The 18,062-nt window shown below is 39.3% G+C and overlaps 1 protein-coding gene across 11 annotated transcripts in view; it reads left to right on the top strand.

Annotated features, from left to right (window-relative positions):
• PROX1 (prospero homeobox 1) overlaps nucleotides 1-18,062 on the top strand; it is a 57,665-nt gene that overhangs the window by 2,906 nt on the left and 36,697 nt on the right. For 5 of the 11 annotated variants that reach the window (XM_065589453.1, XM_065589460.1, XM_065589462.1 and 2 more), the window contains exons 1-3: nucleotides 142-282; nucleotides 8,478-10,266; nucleotides 17,460-17,567. In XM_065589453.1, the coding sequence (XP_065445525.1) occupies nucleotides 8,545-10,266; nucleotides 17,460-17,567 (1,830 nt within the window). In that variant the 5' untranslated portion in view covers nucleotides 142-282; nucleotides 8,478-8,544. Of the gene's footprint in view, nucleotides 1-141; nucleotides 283-434; nucleotides 572-1,169; nucleotides 1,472-1,526; nucleotides 1,790-1,820; nucleotides 2,298-8,477; nucleotides 10,267-17,459; nucleotides 17,568-18,062 lie in introns of those variants that run through there. The other 6 variants (XM_065589456.1, XM_065589459.1, XM_065589454.1 and 3 more) reach the window with 6 other exon arrangements.

An 18,062-nucleotide genomic window follows, 5' to 3' on the forward strand; every position in this document is an offset into this window, starting at 1 on the left:
TGCAGAAATAATAGACAATTACAGCCAGGGAGAGGAGTGCGGCGCAAACGAGCTCTTCCCTCCCCCCTCCTCTCTCTCTCTCTCTCACACACACACTCTCTCTATCTCTCTCTCCCCTGCACACTCACTCATTCTCTTTCTCACACACACACTCACCCTCCCTTGTCCAATTATAATATTCATCAGCAGCAGCTATCAGGCTCTCTCTCTGTTTTCCTCTGTCTTTCCACCGGCACAAAAAAAAAAAAAAAAAAAGACTCACTTCCATCGCTTTTGCACTGAGTAAGTATTCCTCTCCCCCTCTTCACCTCCTTCCTCTTTTTTTTATATATATATATTTTTTAAATCTTTTCCTCCAGCACTTGCATAGGCTGTTTAAATGATACCAAATAATCCCCAGCAAAATACTGGTCACCGGTGTCAAACGTGTGCTGCTTTTTCCGGGAGGTGGGGGGCGATTGCAATGACTTTGTTATAGAATAATAACAATAATCCAATAACTCAAGCAGTAGCGATTTGTTACCCCGAAGCTTCAATGGAGCCATCACTCTAGCCTGCCCAGTCCGAAAGAGTAAGTGACCTGGTTGCTGTGGGATGATATTGTTTGTCTCTTCTCTGCTTGTCTCCATTTCTGCCACCTTTTGTTGACTCTTCTCATTTTATTTTATTTTATTTTTGTGTGTGGTTGGAGGGCACTTTGCTGGGGATGGAAAATGCGGGGAGTACTTTACTTCTTTTTGTTGTACTGAGCTTCCCCTTCTTCCCTCTTCCCATCCCCCCTTTTTAAACTCCTAGTCTGCTCCTATGAGCCTCCTCTTTGTCTTGTTTATTATAGCTGCCTTTCTTTTTGTCTGTTCCCATTTGCTTGTCATTTGCATGTCTCTACTTCTCCTTTTTTTTTTTTTAACCCTAGCCGGGCAGGGCAGGGGCTTTTTCATTATTAGTACTTTTCATTCCAAAGGGTGGGACGATTTGAGAATTGTGGAAATGTACAGAAAATGTGATCGAGCGAGCGCATGAGAATAGATCACACGCAAGTTTAGGGATCAGGTTATTAGCGATCTATAGTGGCGTTCGGGATGTGGGCACTTTTCTTTGAAAGGGGATTTTTTTTTCATGTTGGTGGAGATGTGTTTTTTTTTTTAATCTGATGACTGACCAAAACCACTTTGCCATGTGTGTAAATTGAGTGAAAATGCATGAGAAACGGTTCTTTCTGAATGGGTCTGTACTAGCCTAGAAGGGGGAATGGGAGAGAGGTGGGCTTTAAGTTTAGCTAAGTCTTGAAAGGGGGGGACGTTTGAAGAGTAGATCTTAAAACGTGAAGCCTTATTTGGACAGTGGGTTTAATCGCTAGGTGTGGGTTATGTGTACAGTTTGGGCACAAACTCGGTCTGGGAAGCGTTTGTCTCTAAGAAGCTGAGCATAAATGGGCTTCCTGCTCAGACGGCGTTTGCTGGAGGGGGTCTTTGTAAGTTAAGAGAAAGTTAGAGTCGGTAGAGAGAGTGCAGGCTAGAATCGGGGGGAGTCTGTCTGAGGCAGAATTGCACGGCAGGTGGGGATGTGGGGACTGGAAATCTTGGCAGGAGGAGCAGAAAGGAGTCCGTGCACGTTTCCCGGTTGCAAAGCAGACGTCGAGCACCAGTTTGCTCGAGAACTCTGCCTATGAAGCAGTTCTGGCAGCCCCGATGGGCTCTTAAACGGAGACGTTCGCCCCCTTCTTTCTTCTCCACAGCTAATGAAAGGTACCGAGAGCCGCATCGAAATGCGCATGGGCAGTGCCAGACAGGTGTGTTGTGTCAAGAAAGACAGGTGCAAGTTTCTCTCGCTCACTGCAGATCCTCAGCACAACGACTGTTACCGCGAGCTTTATGAATTTATGATGCATTGTTAGCCAGGACTGTCTGCTTTAGTGGCTAAGATCTGTGTGTGTGTGTGGGGGGGGGTATGTTTGGTTTAAACCTTGCCCTGGGAAATCTTTAGGGCCCTGGAGAATAAAGAGAACAGAGCAGGTTGTTTAAAGTCTCTTTCAAAAGATGCACAGAACACATCTAAGTGATTATTTTTGAAAGTTGGTAGTCTAACTTCATGCATCTTGTCAGCCTGACTTCTGCCTTCTGCTTTCCTTGTATTTGATAACTGTCATGTAGGCAGAGAGATCCTGGGTAATGTATTTAGGCTTTAAAAAATCCAAAGATGTCTGCTTCTAAAATGGCCAGAAATCACACCTGAGACCAGAATGAACCTGTCTGAGTTCTACATGCTATGCATATCTTCTCCATTTCAAGAAAGAATAGGTAGGGACACTCAGATTAATATCTCGATAAAGCAGGATTTGTCAGTCATATAAACTGTACATGGTAGTGGGCAATGTTTTCAGGCTAGAGAATCCTTTGAATATTGAGTAAAAGTTGTGGAAAGTATACTAAGTTTGACACAGATTCCAAATGCGTACAATGGGAATTTTGTATTTCTTGCTATGAACAGTGTATCTCCAATGTATTAGGTTTATGTAAAGTATGTGAATATGTGTGTGTACTTTCCCACAAACACTGTATACACATACACATTTACTACCCTATTAGAGAAGAGCTAATATTGCCTAATAGGTCAATGGAGGGTTTTAGAAATATAGCTATTTAACTATTAGATGTAAAAACTTAGAAGGTTTGTTACTTCTGTTATCCTGACAGGTCTGACAGTATGTAAAATTAATTACACTAAGGTAGATTTCTTACATGTAAATTTGCATGTGGCACATGTCCTTTAGGTCTTATGCTTGCATTTTTTTATTTTTTTTTTATAATCTGTCACCAAGGATATAAAGTTTACTGCCATTGACGCCCATTTCAGGGTTTATTTCATGTGCTTTTCTTCCAAAGCTTACCTCTAATAGCTAAAATATTTATAAATACTCCAAAGTAGACACTTGAGTGCTAACAGGTTACTGAGTTGAACTACAATAAAAAGTCACAATGTATATACTTTTATTACCGGTTCCTTATTAAATTATGCTGCAAGTCATATAACATTCTATGAATGACGCTATCTGTATATAACTTACTTTTCTACAGGTCAAAAGCTAAGGAGGCCTTTTAATGTACATTATGATTTTTCATGTTCAGCTAGCAAATTAAATAATCATAGACATAATCAGATTTGAAAGGGATGCCTTATTTGTGTGTAGTTGCAGAATTAAAGAATATTACAAGTTATAGTCCTCAAATCAGGATTTAGTCTATCCCTAAGTATACTGTATTGACTATTTGATTCAAACATTCTGATTTAACGGCATAATGTAGCCTGAGTTGAGTTTACAGAAGGAATCTTGTGAATCCTGTAGCTTGGTACATGCATGGATTCCATGTGGACTTTAATGATTGTTTAACTGCTCATGAAGAACATAAAACTGGTTTGTAAGGAGAATAGTAGTGACATTTTTGTACCACGGGTAGGCTTGTTGTCTCTTTCTCAGTTGGACAAACTGTTTATCTAACTAATGCAACCTGCAGATACATGACCACAGGGTATGTTTCGCCTCAAAACAGTGAAGGCCTGAACCAGTAAGATGCTGAGTACCACCTGAGATGTGTCAAGTAACCTCAATTCCCAGGACAGTCAATGGGAGTTGAGGCTGCTCAGTGCTTCACAGGAGTTTCCGTGGATGGGCTGGATTGGGCCCTACGTGTCCATGTTCTTAAAGGGGGATTGTATTTCAGTTTTAAGATAAAGACTAGCTCAGGAAGCTCCACAGTTAATTAGTTTAAATTTTTTACTTTTTGGTGTGGAGGAATCCTAATAAAGGAGCTATTAGTGCACCTAGAGTTGTTAATTATTTCTATTCTGTTTAAAATTCCTCCATAACATCATCTCAGCTAAAAAGAGAGAGAATTCTTGACAAAGAGGGTCACCCTATTTGAAAATGTCCATGAAAACCGTTCCAAAAATTAGTAGAAAACCACTATTGCTAAGGAACAATTATTAATTTTACACAAAAGAATTTGTCACTTTGTACTTCTCAGTAGTGCAGTGGAGTGATTTTTAGCACCAAAACAGATTCATGATATAGAAGTGTAATGTGTTCTTCAGATGTATCTATCTTTTCGTCAGGGGGTGTTGGTGCGGGGGGAATACGACTGTCTGAAATCGCTTTCATCTAACGTGCCCTGGCTTATTCTACCAAAATCTTGTCCAGTATAACCCTTTCATTTTAAAGTTTTGAATGTCCCTATTATCAAGAATATGTTAAATTTCTTTAGATGTATTAGCATAATAAGCAGAGAACAAACTTGCAGACACCTGAGCAAAGATAGTAGTTGGCTGATAAAAAGACAGAATGAACAATTTTCAGCTTTGCAGGATGATGTTCCCCTGGAATTCCTCAGTGAATATACTTCATATTCAGCGCTTTGGTACTGTTTATCCAGTTGGTTATTTCGTATCAATTGAGTACCAAAGGCTTTAGTTGTCAGTACAGATTCCTTCACAACTATTCAACTTTAAATAAGCTTGTCATACTTACTGAACTTTATAGAGAAGTTTTCCTGGATTAAACTAGACTAGGTATCTAGTATCCAATGTATAATCTAGAATATTTATTATATCTAATATGAATTATCAAACTAGATATTGCATAATTCTATTTCTTTCCAACAACTATAGCAAAATACCTGACATCATACCCCATTCTACAGACAAGTGTATTAATAGATTTTAGGACAATGAATCCTTGAGACATCTGGAAAGAAAGCTGTTTGCAAATTTATGTTATATTGGTTTGTACCTAATCATGTAAATGGATATTGATTATATACATGTCTTGTGGATGTTACGTTATTCAGAAATTGACCATTATTACAGATCCATTCTTAAACTTCTTGTAATGAGAATTTTTTAAAGGTAGGTAGAATAATATAAGCTACTCTATCGGATGGATTCAGAGAGGTGCTGAGCACCTTATTTCACATTGAAGTCCATGGAAACTGAGAATGTTCGCTATCTTGCAGGAGGCGGACAGCACCTGACAGGATCAGGCCCCTACATGGAACGACATATGTGTTTAGGGTTGATATAATGAAAAATACACTTGGCAGAGAGGAAATGTCAAAAGTGACTTGTAATACAAAGTAAACCTTAACGATTTTAAATTAAAGAATTGAAGAATTGCCTTTCCTTTTTAAAAAAATTACATAAAAAATGGCTTATAGTAGGTGATTCTCTAAATATAGATTCCTGAATGGGTGTACACAGAAACAACCATGTATGTAGGAAATATAGTGCTGATGAAATATGCAGACAAAGTAGGAATATTTTTTCTTTCCAGTATTAAAGTCTTCCTATAATATCTGTGTCATATCCAATGAACACATTCTTGCTGAATTGGATTTTGCATTCTACTGTCCATTGTGTTCTATTTTCCTCTGGACATGAACTCATTTTGGCCCCTTTAAGCCAATGATATGAGCCGATATAATTCAATGGATAAAGTAGAAGTATTTCTCGTTATTTAAACTGAGAATAGTGCACATCTTAAGACAGAAACCCCGTAGGCTTTATTGAATACCAGGAGCAACCCAGAAATATTTACTGCATAGGGTGAGAGAAGCACCCTCAACCTCCAATAAGAATGGGAGAGAAAAAGGGTGCCACATTCCAGAGCACCTCCAATATGTTAAGGGAAAACTGATTTCCCTCATGGTGGTAGAAGGGAGCTAGTGAGCAGTTGTTAATGCATGGTTTGTGTGAGAGGAAAATGGAAGCTCAGGAGGAAGGATGCGTAGCGATGACCCTATGACCTGTTTCAGCCAACCTATTTCCTGAGTCACTGCCTCAAGGATACAGCAGGCCCTCTTTGTGTACGTCCTTGGTTGAGATTGGGCAAGAGAGACGGAAGTTCTGTTCAGATGCCCAGAATCCGCTAGGAAGTGCATAAAACACAAAACTTGACATTAGATTTTGATATGAGTCTGGGAAGGTATTGCTGGATTTTAATCAAGCATAATTTCACTATACAGCAAAGGAAGGAAAAGCACATGGTACAGGTTTTTTTTTTCCTCTTGGTAATGGCTATTTTGAAGCTATAATGCCTGTGGGATATTTTACATACCAAGGCAAAAGCTCTTAACATTTCCTTGCTGCTATTTCATGTAGCTTGCAAACTCATATACTTTAAAGAGGAATGAAAACGTTCTCCCTGTTTCTTATTGGGCCAATATTCTCTTCTGGTGTAGATGAATGCCATCCGGTGACTTGAGTGGAGTCATCCATTCTCACCAGTAGAGAATTTGGCTTTTCATGTATGAAAATCATCTTTCAGCTCCAGTCTAACTGTCAATAAGAAGGCCTGGGATGTTAGGTCCTGTTCCTGTCCCTGTTGCAGATAATGGGCATTTTGCCATTGACTTTGATGGAAGCATGATGGTGTCCTTCATAAATGCCCCACCAATCAGCACCTGATTCTGCCACGCTCACTTGCAATGAATAGTATCTTGCTATGTGAGTAATCCCATTGATTCCAGTGGAATTACTTGCAGAAGAAGACACGACTCAGCATGAGTAAGGGTTCAGAATTGGGACCACAGTGATTTGCCGTGTGACTTTTTTTGTTTTTTAATTCCATAACCTAGTTTGCTTCATGCACTTTTTATATTAACAACAATTTCTGCACAGAGTGCTGGCAGCAATTGTTGGGTCTAGATTTCCAGTTCGAATTCAGGGAATTTTTATTTTTTATTTTCCCCTCCTGGATACAAGGAGTCAGTAAGATAAACAAGCATCATGTTCCTTTTGTAACAGTCTTTAACGCAGAAGCTCTGAAAATTCTTTTAGCATATCCAAAATACACGGGTAAAGACCATAGACTGAACACAGCATTTTTAAATACTTTTTTTTTTCAATCTAAGCACTGCCTACTATCTTGATTTTTACAGATTATTTCATGCTGAAATTATTCCTGTTTGCATGGATAGTCATTCTTTAAAACTAGCCACAGATGCAGTCCTAGGGAGCGCGTAGATGTTTTTACAGGTGAACCGAAAGAGATGGGAGCAATTCCAAAAAGTCTGCATGCTGCCTTTGGCAATATACCCTGTTATTGTGAAGATTGTGCACTGCTAAGCAAATGTGAAGTTTAATGTTAGATAAACACAGCGTGAAAAATATTTTAATGTTATTTAGTATAGTGTTAAATTTTAAGAAACAGGAAGAAACATTGCACTTCATGTGCAATGTGCTTTTAGCATCACTAGTTAATAAGTCACAAATTATGTCAAGAACCTTTTATAAAATGCAAGGAAGTGTTATCTTTTTATACTGTGTTCCTGGGAAACAATGAGAGTTCATATAAAGAGAAGGTATCTTCCTTTCTCATGCAGTTGATTGATGTTATATTCTTTCATCTTTCCATATTTTTTCTCTTCTGTTTTTGCATGTCACAGGAAATAGGATTTTGTGTATCCAAAATGTAACATATAAGAATGGCTTCATTGGGCATATGAGATATTATTTTTGGAGCCTGTTTTAAAACAGAGCTGTAACACTGAAAAATGCCTTGATTTTGCTTATGCAAACAATGTAATGCCCTATATCATAGCTTGTGAAATGTGAACATTTCGTGCTTTAGCACTGGGATTTACTTTGAGAATATAAGTTACCAAAAAGGGCAGAGTATTTGGAGAATTTAAAACACCACAATGGCAATTCAATGGCATCTGCTAGGTTATATTAATGATATTCAGCATTTTTGTTTTCTCTTTTTAAAAAAAAAAAAATATATATATATATATATACTAATCCTGACCATTTAAAGAAAATCTTAATGCATTTTGCTTCACTGAATAAATGCTGCCTTAATGATTTAAGAGATTTTTTGCAACATAAGTATTAAATGTGTGTATGTTTTCTATGCTTCTCTCACTCACTCACGCATACATCACCCTATGTGAAATTAAGTAAAAGTTGTTATTTTGACCTTCGGATGTTTGTTTATCAGTTCTTTTCTTTTAGTCTTAGAAAACACAATTACAGTTTTTACATTGCAATTGATATTTTTTTAATCCAAATTTTATACAGCTTCTTGTTTTAACAATAAATCTTAAATAAGGACTACTTTCATCTTCTTTTGTAACATGTATCTCAATACCCTAAATTTAATCAATTGGTTGTCAGAGGCTGTGTTCTTCTAATCTACTGTTTCTTCTGAAGATAAACAGTATCATTTTAGGCATTTGTGCAAGAGAATCATATTACTGGTGCTTAAGCAGTTTTTGCTTTTTTAAATCTTAATCCATCTTAAACCAGTGGAGCAGAAATATTTAAAAATGTTTCATTTCAAGCAGAGTGCATAATACATTGCAATAATTGTAATGTGCCATAAATCCCAGAGCCTATGCATTTTGCATTTTATTCAGGATTGAGGTCAGGAAATTTGGAGAAATTTAAAGAAAATGATTCATCAGTCCTTTTGTTCTGTTGGCCAGGGTCCCAGGATTCTTGAGCTGAGCCCAGCTGACAAGCTTTTGAAGATGGCACAATAACAGTCCAGTGATGCCTGACCATGACAGCACAGCCCTCTTAAGCAGGCAAACCAAGAGAAGAAGAGTTGATATTGGAGTGAAAAGGACGGTAGGGACAGCATCTGCATTTTTTGCAAAGGCAAGAGCAACATTTTTTAGTGCCATGAATCCCCAAGGTTCAGAGCAGGATGTTGAGTATTCAGTGGTGCAGCATGCAGATGGGGAAAAGTCAAATGTACTCCGCAAGCTGCTGAAGAGGGCGAACTCATATGAAGATGCCATGATGCCTTTTCCAGGAGCAACCATAATTTCCCAGCTGTTGAAAAATAACATGAACAAAAATGGTGGCACAGAGCCCAGTTTCCAAGCCAGCGGTCTCTCTAGTACAGGCTCAGAAGTACATCAGGAGGATGTATGCAGCAACTCTTCAAGAGACAGCCCCCAAGAGTGTCTTTCCCCTTTTGGCAGGCCTGCTATGAGCCAGTTTGATATGGATCGGTTATGTGATGAGCACCTGAGAGCTAAGCGCGCCCGGGTTGAGAATATAATTCGGGGTATGAGCCATTCCCCAAGTGTGGCATTAAGGGGCAATGAAAATGAAAGAGAGATGGCTCCACAGTCTGTAAGTCCCCGAGAAAGCTACAGAGAAAACAAACGCAAGCAAAAGCTGCCTCAACAGCAGCAACAGAGTTTCCAGCAGCTGGTTTCAGCTCGAAAAGAACAGAAGCGAGAGGAGCGCAGACAGCTGAAACAGCAGCTGGAGGACATGCAGAAACAGCTGCGCCAGCTGCAGGAAAAGTTCTACCAAATCTATGACAGCACTGATTCCGAAAATGATGAAGATGGTAACCTGTCTGAAGACAGCATGCGTTCAGAAATCATGGATGCTCGAGCAAGGGATTCTGTTGGCAGGTCAGATAATGAAATGTGTGAGTTAGACCCAGGGCAGTTCATTGATCGTGCAAGAGCCCTGATCAGGGAACAAGAAATAGCCGAAAATAAGCCGAAAAGAGAAGGTCCTAAGGAAAAAGAACACAGGCCAAACGCTTTCCATCCAGAAGGCAAACATTTGGCTGAGACCTTGAAACAGGAACTGAACACTGCCATGTCACAAGTTGTGGACACAGTGGTTAAAGTTTTCTCATCCAAGCCCTCCCGCCAGCTTCCTCAGGTCTTTCCACCTCTTCAAATCCCTCAAGCAAGATTTGCAGTTAATGGGGAAAACCACAACTTCCATACCACAAACCAGCGCCTGCAGTGCTTCGGTGATGTCATCATTCCAAACCCACTAGATACATTCAGCAATGTGCAGATGCCTAATTCCACAGACCAAACAGAAGCACTGCCCCTTGTAGTTCGCAAAAACTCATCTGACCAATCTGCATCAGCCCCACCGCCTGGTGGCCATCACGCTTCTCTGCATCAATCTCCACTCTCAGCTACCACGGGCTTCACCACATCTTCTTTCCGCCATCCCTTTCCGCTTCCCCTCATGGCATACCCATTTCAGAATCCCTTAGGTGCTCCATCTGCCTCCTTTCCAGGGAAAGATAGAGCCTCCCCAGAATCCTTAGACTTAACTAGGGAGACCACGAGTCTGAGGACCAAGATGTCGTCGCACCATATGAATCACCATCCTTGTTCACCAGCACACCCTCCCAGCACAGCTGAAGGTCTCTCTTTGTCTCTCATAAAGTCTGAGTGTGGTGACCTACAAGATATGTCTGAAATCTCACCTTACTCGGGAAGTGCAATATCCTTTTCTAAAAAAAATATAATCGGTTGCAATACCAGGCCCAATCTGTGTAAGTTTGCTTTCCTCTTTTGTTGGGTAACTTAAGACAAACTTCACTGCATACATAATTGTATGCAATGCTTTCATACAGAGTATTTCTGGTAATAGGACATTCTAAGATGGAGGAGCCGAGGACTTGTAAGAGTAGTGATTAAATAAAGTATCAGGTAATGAACAGCGCTGCTTCACCCAGAGTGTTCTGCTCTTTCCCTATATCACCTGCCTGGCCTATTTTCAGGGAGAACTTTAAACAGATTCCTTCTCTCCCCCCGTAAAACATTTGCTTCAATTAGGACAGAAAATAAGAGAAGCTTCAGGGCCCAGCTGTGTGGAACTTTCCCTCCTGTCGGTGAGCTCTTCCTCACCCGGCTAGTCCCAATGCAGTAAATAGCAATGCTTGCGTGAGTAAGTGCTCACAAAGGTAAGGGCTCCACAACTGGGCCCTTTATTATGGGGGGAAATGGGACGTCTTATCCAGCAGTGTCTCCCTGCTGAAAACACTTAACCTTCCAAACGATTTTTTTCTCCCTCTTAAAGCCAAAGTAAGCCCGACCCATTTTAACAGTGTCGTTCCCGACTCTCAGAAAGAACAAACAGTTGGTTGGTTGTAAATCTTCAGTTCGGATCTCAAGTGAGTAAACAAACAAAACACAAAAGATACAGGTACTGATGTATTCAAGCTGCATCAACTTCTTTCCCCCACCCAGAGGTCTGTTCCTCAGCCCTTGTGCAGCTGCCTGCTATGCATGATTAACCTCTGTTCAGCCGTACACAGAAATCTTTTGTCCTAACATACACAAAGCAAATTATTTTGGAAAGCTAGAGAGCACAGTTAGATATAAAACTTCAGCTGTATTACATTTACAGGACATTCCCCTCCCCCCCCCCTTTTTTTTTTTTTTTTTGGTTTAAATAACTTTTTAGCTCCGGATCAGGCTTTTGAAAAATACAGCTCTGCTAATATTTAGGCATATCCAGCTATTTCCATATTAATTTTCTGTAAACTAGTCCTTTTGGGAATTTTTTTGGAGCAATTACACTCCTTCCCCTCTCTTCCTCCTCCCCGTTCCCCTAATGTGTGTTCTGGTATGGTCAGAAGATTTTCTTTATTTTTTTAAATGACTAAATGTGGATAAAATGTGATATTTGCCCAATGCTAAATTGAGGACTTTCAATGAAGGATACAATTATATTTTATACCTATGATAAGACCTCTCCAGAAGGCAATCACACAAGTATAGAGTCTTAGCTATAGTTAATTTCCTTTCCAAGTTGATGAAGGCAATCATAACTGAATGACCATATCCATCCTTGAGTAATAATAGTGCTATTGATGAAGTTGTCCTTTTTCCAATAATAGCAGTGGAGGCAGATGCCAGGTATATGCTTGTATTATCAATAAGTATCTTTTTGTGGTTAATAATTTTGACGGATGAAATTAATTGTAAATACCTTTTTTTTTTTTTAAGGGCAAGAGTGCCTCCGCAAATTAATTGCAGGGATCCTGCAAACTCTTATTCATGTGAGTAGTCCTCACTTATATGAATTGTCCAATTTGACTTAAAAGGACTACTGACATGAGTCAGGGTGTGTTGGTTCAGGCCCAAAGAACCCTTCACCTGTAGGTCACTGGTTCAAAACCAGCCTGGATTGGTGTTATCAAAAGTTTTTGCCATCTAATGACTATTTGCTGGCCTACGTGAAATGTGTTGCTGATCTCAGTCCAGGTCCTAGAAGGCAAGTGTTCACATTTTGAAAGCACCACAAATGGAAACTATGATGGCAGTCAGAGGGTATGTCTACACTGGAATACAAGACCTGCGACACAGCCGCAGCTGGCCCAGGCTGGGCTGCAGGTGTAGACATCTGGGCTTGGGCTGGAGCCTGGGCTCTGGGACTCTCCTCGCCCCATGGGCCCCCAGAGCTTGAGCTTAAGCCTGAATGTGTGCATTGCAATTTTACAGCCCTGCAGACGGAGCCACATGAGCCCAAGTCAGCTGACCGAGGCCTGCCACGGGTGTTTAAATGCTGCGTAGACAAACCTTTAAAGACCAAATCATGAATGGGAATGGAGACTGAAGTAGCCTCTCATCTCACAGAGGTGATCTCTTCAAGTTGGGGTTCATACCCATTGTTGGGGCTGTGAGGGAAACATGCACTGTCATTGTCCATTCAGTATCCTCTGTGTGAATTAAAAATGGATTTCAGTGTAAAGCTAGCATCTTCCATAAACACTAAAAATTACTAATTCGGATTATAAAATCCCCTCTTCCTCCAAATTCTACCTTCTGGTGCACTCAGAGCAGCTTATATTGAAGTCAACAGGAGCCCCAGTTGTGTAGCTGAGGCCAAAATTCGGTAAATGCCGACTAACAATGTGGTGGCATATTACTTTGTTTTCAGTAAAAGTAGCTTTCTTTTCCTCCTGGAAAAAAGAATGAAAAATCTTTCACTTCTTCAAAGGGGGACTGAAAAGGAAAAACCATTCTGTGTTTATAAGCTGTTAGTCTTTCCTTTGGCTATAACTCTGTATGACCCACTCTGTTTATTATTCTAGTGCAAGTCAGTATTTTTGGAACTTGTGCTGTTTCTGTTGTCCTGTTTGGTTTCTGTCTTCCCCTCTTTCTGCTACAGTGTTCACCCCCTCCCCCGCATTATATTCCTCTCTCTCACTGGCAGCCATTATCACAGCATGTTACTTCTGATGGAGAAGGTGTGCAGGCAAACTCCTCTAGAGCCAGTGCCACTCTGAAGGTTAGTCAGTGGGGAAACTGAGTATTAATGTGGGTGCCGCTTTCCCTTCTCCCCACGCACCTTATTCCCTTGACACTCTGACTCTCCCAGTTAGTCACTATTGCAGCCTGGACACAAATATATTTGAAAAGCTTCTAGATTCTCAAATACCCGTTATACAGAAGTGTGCACACCGGTATACAACTCTATTGTGGTGATATTTTTCTAGCAACTGCCCATTTGTCCATGCAGCCTATAGTTTATTCTAGGCGAAGGCATATGGGAGAGAGTATGGCGGTTTGTTTGTATTACACTTTGTTTTGGCCCCTTTATTTCACATGGTTCAATGTGCATATATAAAGAATACGTTTCTTAAGAGAGGCAGTTCTTCCTTCACAACAGAAAGCAACATCTGTTTCTCTGGACAATACAGCCAGGATAAGAACACAAGATCAGCAGATACAGACAAGTTCAGGTTTTAGTAGTAGGCTGAAACCCTGAACCAGTCCCTCTTATTGTTTTTTTTTTTAAACCTACATTTGTAAAATGCACCTGATCGTTACCAGCCTTGTTGAATTGTGCAAGGAAATGGTTAATGTTTGTGTATTCTGCTAAACAAGATAAGATGCACCTGCACGGTGAGTTCATATCTTGGTCATGAATGTATTCTGTATCTTTGCAAACTAATCTGTTTAATCAAATATTAAGTTTTATTCAAATGCTAAAAGAAACAGACAGCCAATTGTTTTTCTGCATGATCATCCTTGTCATGCACCCTCTTTGCATCTCAAGAAAAATAGCCTTGTTCAGCCCCAAAACATTTGCATATGTCAAACTGAAGCACAACAGTAGGTTTTTTTGTGCCGTTAAGACATCTGCACAGGTGAAGATGTTCAGCATTTTCTCCACCGAAGGAAGATTTTAATAATGTTAGTGAAGCTTTTTTAAAATCCTTAATTTTTAAATAGAATTCCAATCCAACCGGGGCAAGTTTCTCAGTCCAATATGTGAAAGCTACAATTAGTGAATTACCACATTTTGAAATGAGGAGTTACTATATCTGACTAGAATTAAACTAATTAAACTTTAAAAAAGTAAGCAATTGTATAGCAAGCTGGATGACTCTGTGCTGTTGATAAAACCTGGGAAATGCCAGTATACTTTCAGACCAGCTTCTTTTTTCAAGGTTCTTTAAGACGTGCAGAAATATTCCTAGCAATTTAGAGGTATGCTGAAAAAAGCAACCATTGTGTAATTTAAGCAGCAACTTGGCCTTACAACTACAGATATTTTACCTGAAGTGGCAGATTCCTTCTCCTTTCTCCTCATCCAATACCAATATATGGTACAAAAGCCTAATAGAACATTTTCAGGAATTTGAAGCGAAGGTGAGAGGAACAGAAGATTATCGTCACATAAAAATATTTTAGTAGAAGAGGGTAGTTACTCAAGTGGATTAAGCCCATTTGCTTTTTGGCACAAATCAGGTGCAAGAGTCTACTTGTAGTGTAAGTTAAAACACACAGCGAGTGTACATACGTTTCCTTCCCTCACCCCCACTTCCTATTTCTTACATTTGCCTTTTGGCTGCTGCTGTTGTTTTAGGTAAGGCTATATTGCACATTGTAAATACACAACACTCAGACTCAGGTTGTTTGAACACTGCTTTAGGCTCAGCTGCAGTGCACTGTTTCTCTGATCTTTTATGTTCCTGAGCAGATGTCTTTCATTAATTTATGGATTTATCATTTCTTTCTTTCTTTCTTTCTTTTTTTTTACACCTGGCAGCTGGCTCAAGTTTCAGCAGTTATTGTCTATTTTGCATTACACATAGAATTGAATGTCATCTGTCTTCACAAAGCTATGGCTAAGAGAATTGAGGCAAGCCACATGAGCTGCTGGGACAGAGCTTGTTTGCGTTCCATTCGGCACCCTCCCCCCCTTTCCTTTTACCTCCTTAATATTTATTTGTGCTCATTTTCTTTCCTGGCCTTGAATGGGGCTTAGCTCGTGTTCAGTACAGCTGTATGTTTACTGAATCTATTCCATCATGAGTCATTGTGCGTGTGTAAGTATCCTGGAAACAGCTAGTGCTTTCTTGGAAGAACAGTTGCTTTTCAGCACAAGCACTTAAAAGGGAAATTAACCAATTGGTCAGTTCAGTTTTACACTGAAATAGCAATGGGTTATCTAAGAGTTGGCTCTTAAGTGCTTCATTAACTATTTTTAATAGTTTATTAGCGATCTATCTGGCATCACAATATAACCTTAATCTTAGGCACAAGACATAAAGATTTACAGTGTGCTAGATTTCACTTTAAGAATCCCAAGTGCTTAACAGGAAAGCATAATTCTAATTTAAAAAGTGGACTTCTGGGGATTTGAGGTTTAGGACATCTTTCAATATGTGTTTTATTCAATATCAATAGCCTTTAGCATTATTACAGAAAAATAAGGAAAAATCATAAATACAAAGTGAATCAAAATACTTAAACAACTGTTTAATATGCTTAAATCCAGTGAATACTGAAGCTTGGGGAGAGTTTAAGTTCATATCTTAGCTTCCATCGAAATGGACCAAATGCCAAACATGATATCAAGATATTATCTGCTTCAGGGGAATTATAAATTAAGGAGACTTAGGATTTTTCTTTACTTATTGAAGCGTTGGTTGGTTGGTCCCCGTCCTCCCGTGGAATCGTATAACTAAATGGATTTCTGGTGTAGAAGTTCTGACTTGTCTAAAACTCTTATCACTAAGCAATAGGTGACAGCTTGCTACCATTATTTCACTTATGCGTTTTGACAGATGGCACTGCAGAATGTAATGCTCTTTTAGACTTCTCTATCAGTCTAATGGAGGTAACTGGAGGTTCTTTCAACTCTTCTCTTGGCACAAGAAGTATGTCAGTCATAAATTATCTTCTTTGGAATCATTAAGCATCTAAAACAAAACACAAGTTCGGTTGAGCTGTTTTCAGTGCACTTTTTGTAAATGAAGAGGTTTTTAAACTATTTTCAGTGGCTATTTTAAAAAAATGTGATATTTTCAGTCTAAAAATGAGCCTTCTCTTTCTACAACTGCATCTGCATGTATGAATAATACATGAATAAATAACCATATTTTGACTCAATTCAGTAGATCGAGAAAAGATATTCGGTTAACAGAACAATCCTAAATAGTCTGTTGCCTGTCGGCATACATTTCTTTGAACTTCCCAGGTTGCAAGCTGGAGCTATTCATTTTGTTCTCCTGTGTTACCGGCTCTGTAAGGTGAAGGCACCTCCGCTGCAGAATAGCTGTGAACTTGTTTGACCTTTCTCCACCATAAGGTGTGAAATAGTGAAATTTTCATTGAATGTCTTTAGGAAAAACAGTCCTCAGAGAAGCTTCTGGGAAGGACCCTCAATTGACCTTGTGGAGACCACATTGATTTTCTCCACGTGCATCTTCATTTCTGATAAATTATAAAGCCATTAATTTGCTGAGGAAATGGCAGGGCCAGCCTGCGGCACAGATGTGACCAAAGCCATCCTAGCACACAGCACACAAAAGAGTGCCAAGAAGCTGGGGGAAAATCAGAAAGCCTAGATTGTTATGGTTAGATTCACATTCCCTTGGGAACTGTTTTAGTTGCTTCTGTTTACAGATCTAAAAGGTAATGATGTTTCCAGGATAAATAGGCCTCCTTATAGGGTAAGTGGCCATTTATTGATCTGCTAACCCACACTTATTGATTAGTTAGCCCCAAATACAGTTTCATTCTCCGAGGAGTTAACTGTGTAAATCAGAACCAGACAATATTTTTTTAACTACAGAAGGTTGTGGGGGTTTTTTAAGAAATTTAGCTTTCATTAGAAAGCCAGTCATTGAGGCAAAGGAATAATAGGATTAGAGAGAGTAACTCAAGATACTGAATTATATTGGCATTAAAGAAAAAAGGTAAAATATGTTATTGCATGAAACATTGCTCAGAATCATAAAGCACCTCTGATTGTTTCATGTGCATTAGCATTATATGATATAAACTGCTCAGTGCTGAGAGAAAAATAAACTGAATTGGAATTGCAAACGAAAGAAAAATCTTGTGATAAGTTTTTTTGCAGCACATGCTTCATGCATTTGTTTCCTTAGCAACAAGTGAACATACATATGGTACACAAACCTTAAACCTGAAAAATTCCTGCCACCAACACCAAGAATGAACTGAGAGACAATATATGTTATGTATCCTCACATATCTTATGTAGTTGTTTTGCAGATAATTACAGTTCTAAAGAGCTGCAAATTGAATGTTAACAATTTGTCACTCGGTCCTTACAGAACATTTCTCGAAGGAGCACTTTGCTAGCCGTGTATATTCAGAACCAGCTTTTATTCTCAAGCAAAGCATTTTCCTTGACTAATTCAATCCTACATGCAGGAAGGTCTGTCACCCAATCACTTGAAAAAGGCTAAGCTCATGTTCTTTTACACCCGGTACCCAAGTTCCAATATGCTGAAAACCTACTTCTCAGATGTAAAGGTAGGAAAAAAACTTTTTTCCCCCCTCCTTATTGCATGTTTGCATTTTTGTGGTGAAAATGTATCACTTTAACACATTAAAGGTAAATGACTATTAATTCTAATTTCACTACTAGAGATTACAGTTCATTGTTATTCACTTGACTTTTTCTACTAAGGTGTGCTTGGGGTCCGTGTCTGAAGGGAAAGGGCTTGGGGTTTTTTTTAATCAAGAGAGAGTCTGAAGTTTCAACGCAAAATAAGAATATTTAATACAGTTGGATGACACAGTTTTACATGTGTGTATCCTCTGAAAAAGAAATTTCTGCTGGTGGCATAAATGTACTTCCAAGAACATTTTTGGAGCAGTTCTCAAGTGCTCCCTAATTGTTTCATTTTGGTCGGTTTCCTCATATTTGTGCTTACATAAGCACACTGTAGAATCCCTTTCTTTCTGTCAAAAAGAAACAGTACATTGAAATTCTCCATGCAGCAACTGCTTAAAAACAAAAGTGAT

This window comes from Chrysemys picta, chromosome 3, assembly GCF_011386835.1.
Source record: "Chrysemys picta bellii isolate R12L10 chromosome 3, ASM1138683v2, whole genome shotgun sequence".
Classification (NCBI taxonomy): Eukaryota; Metazoa; Chordata; order Testudines; family Emydidae; genus Chrysemys; species Chrysemys picta.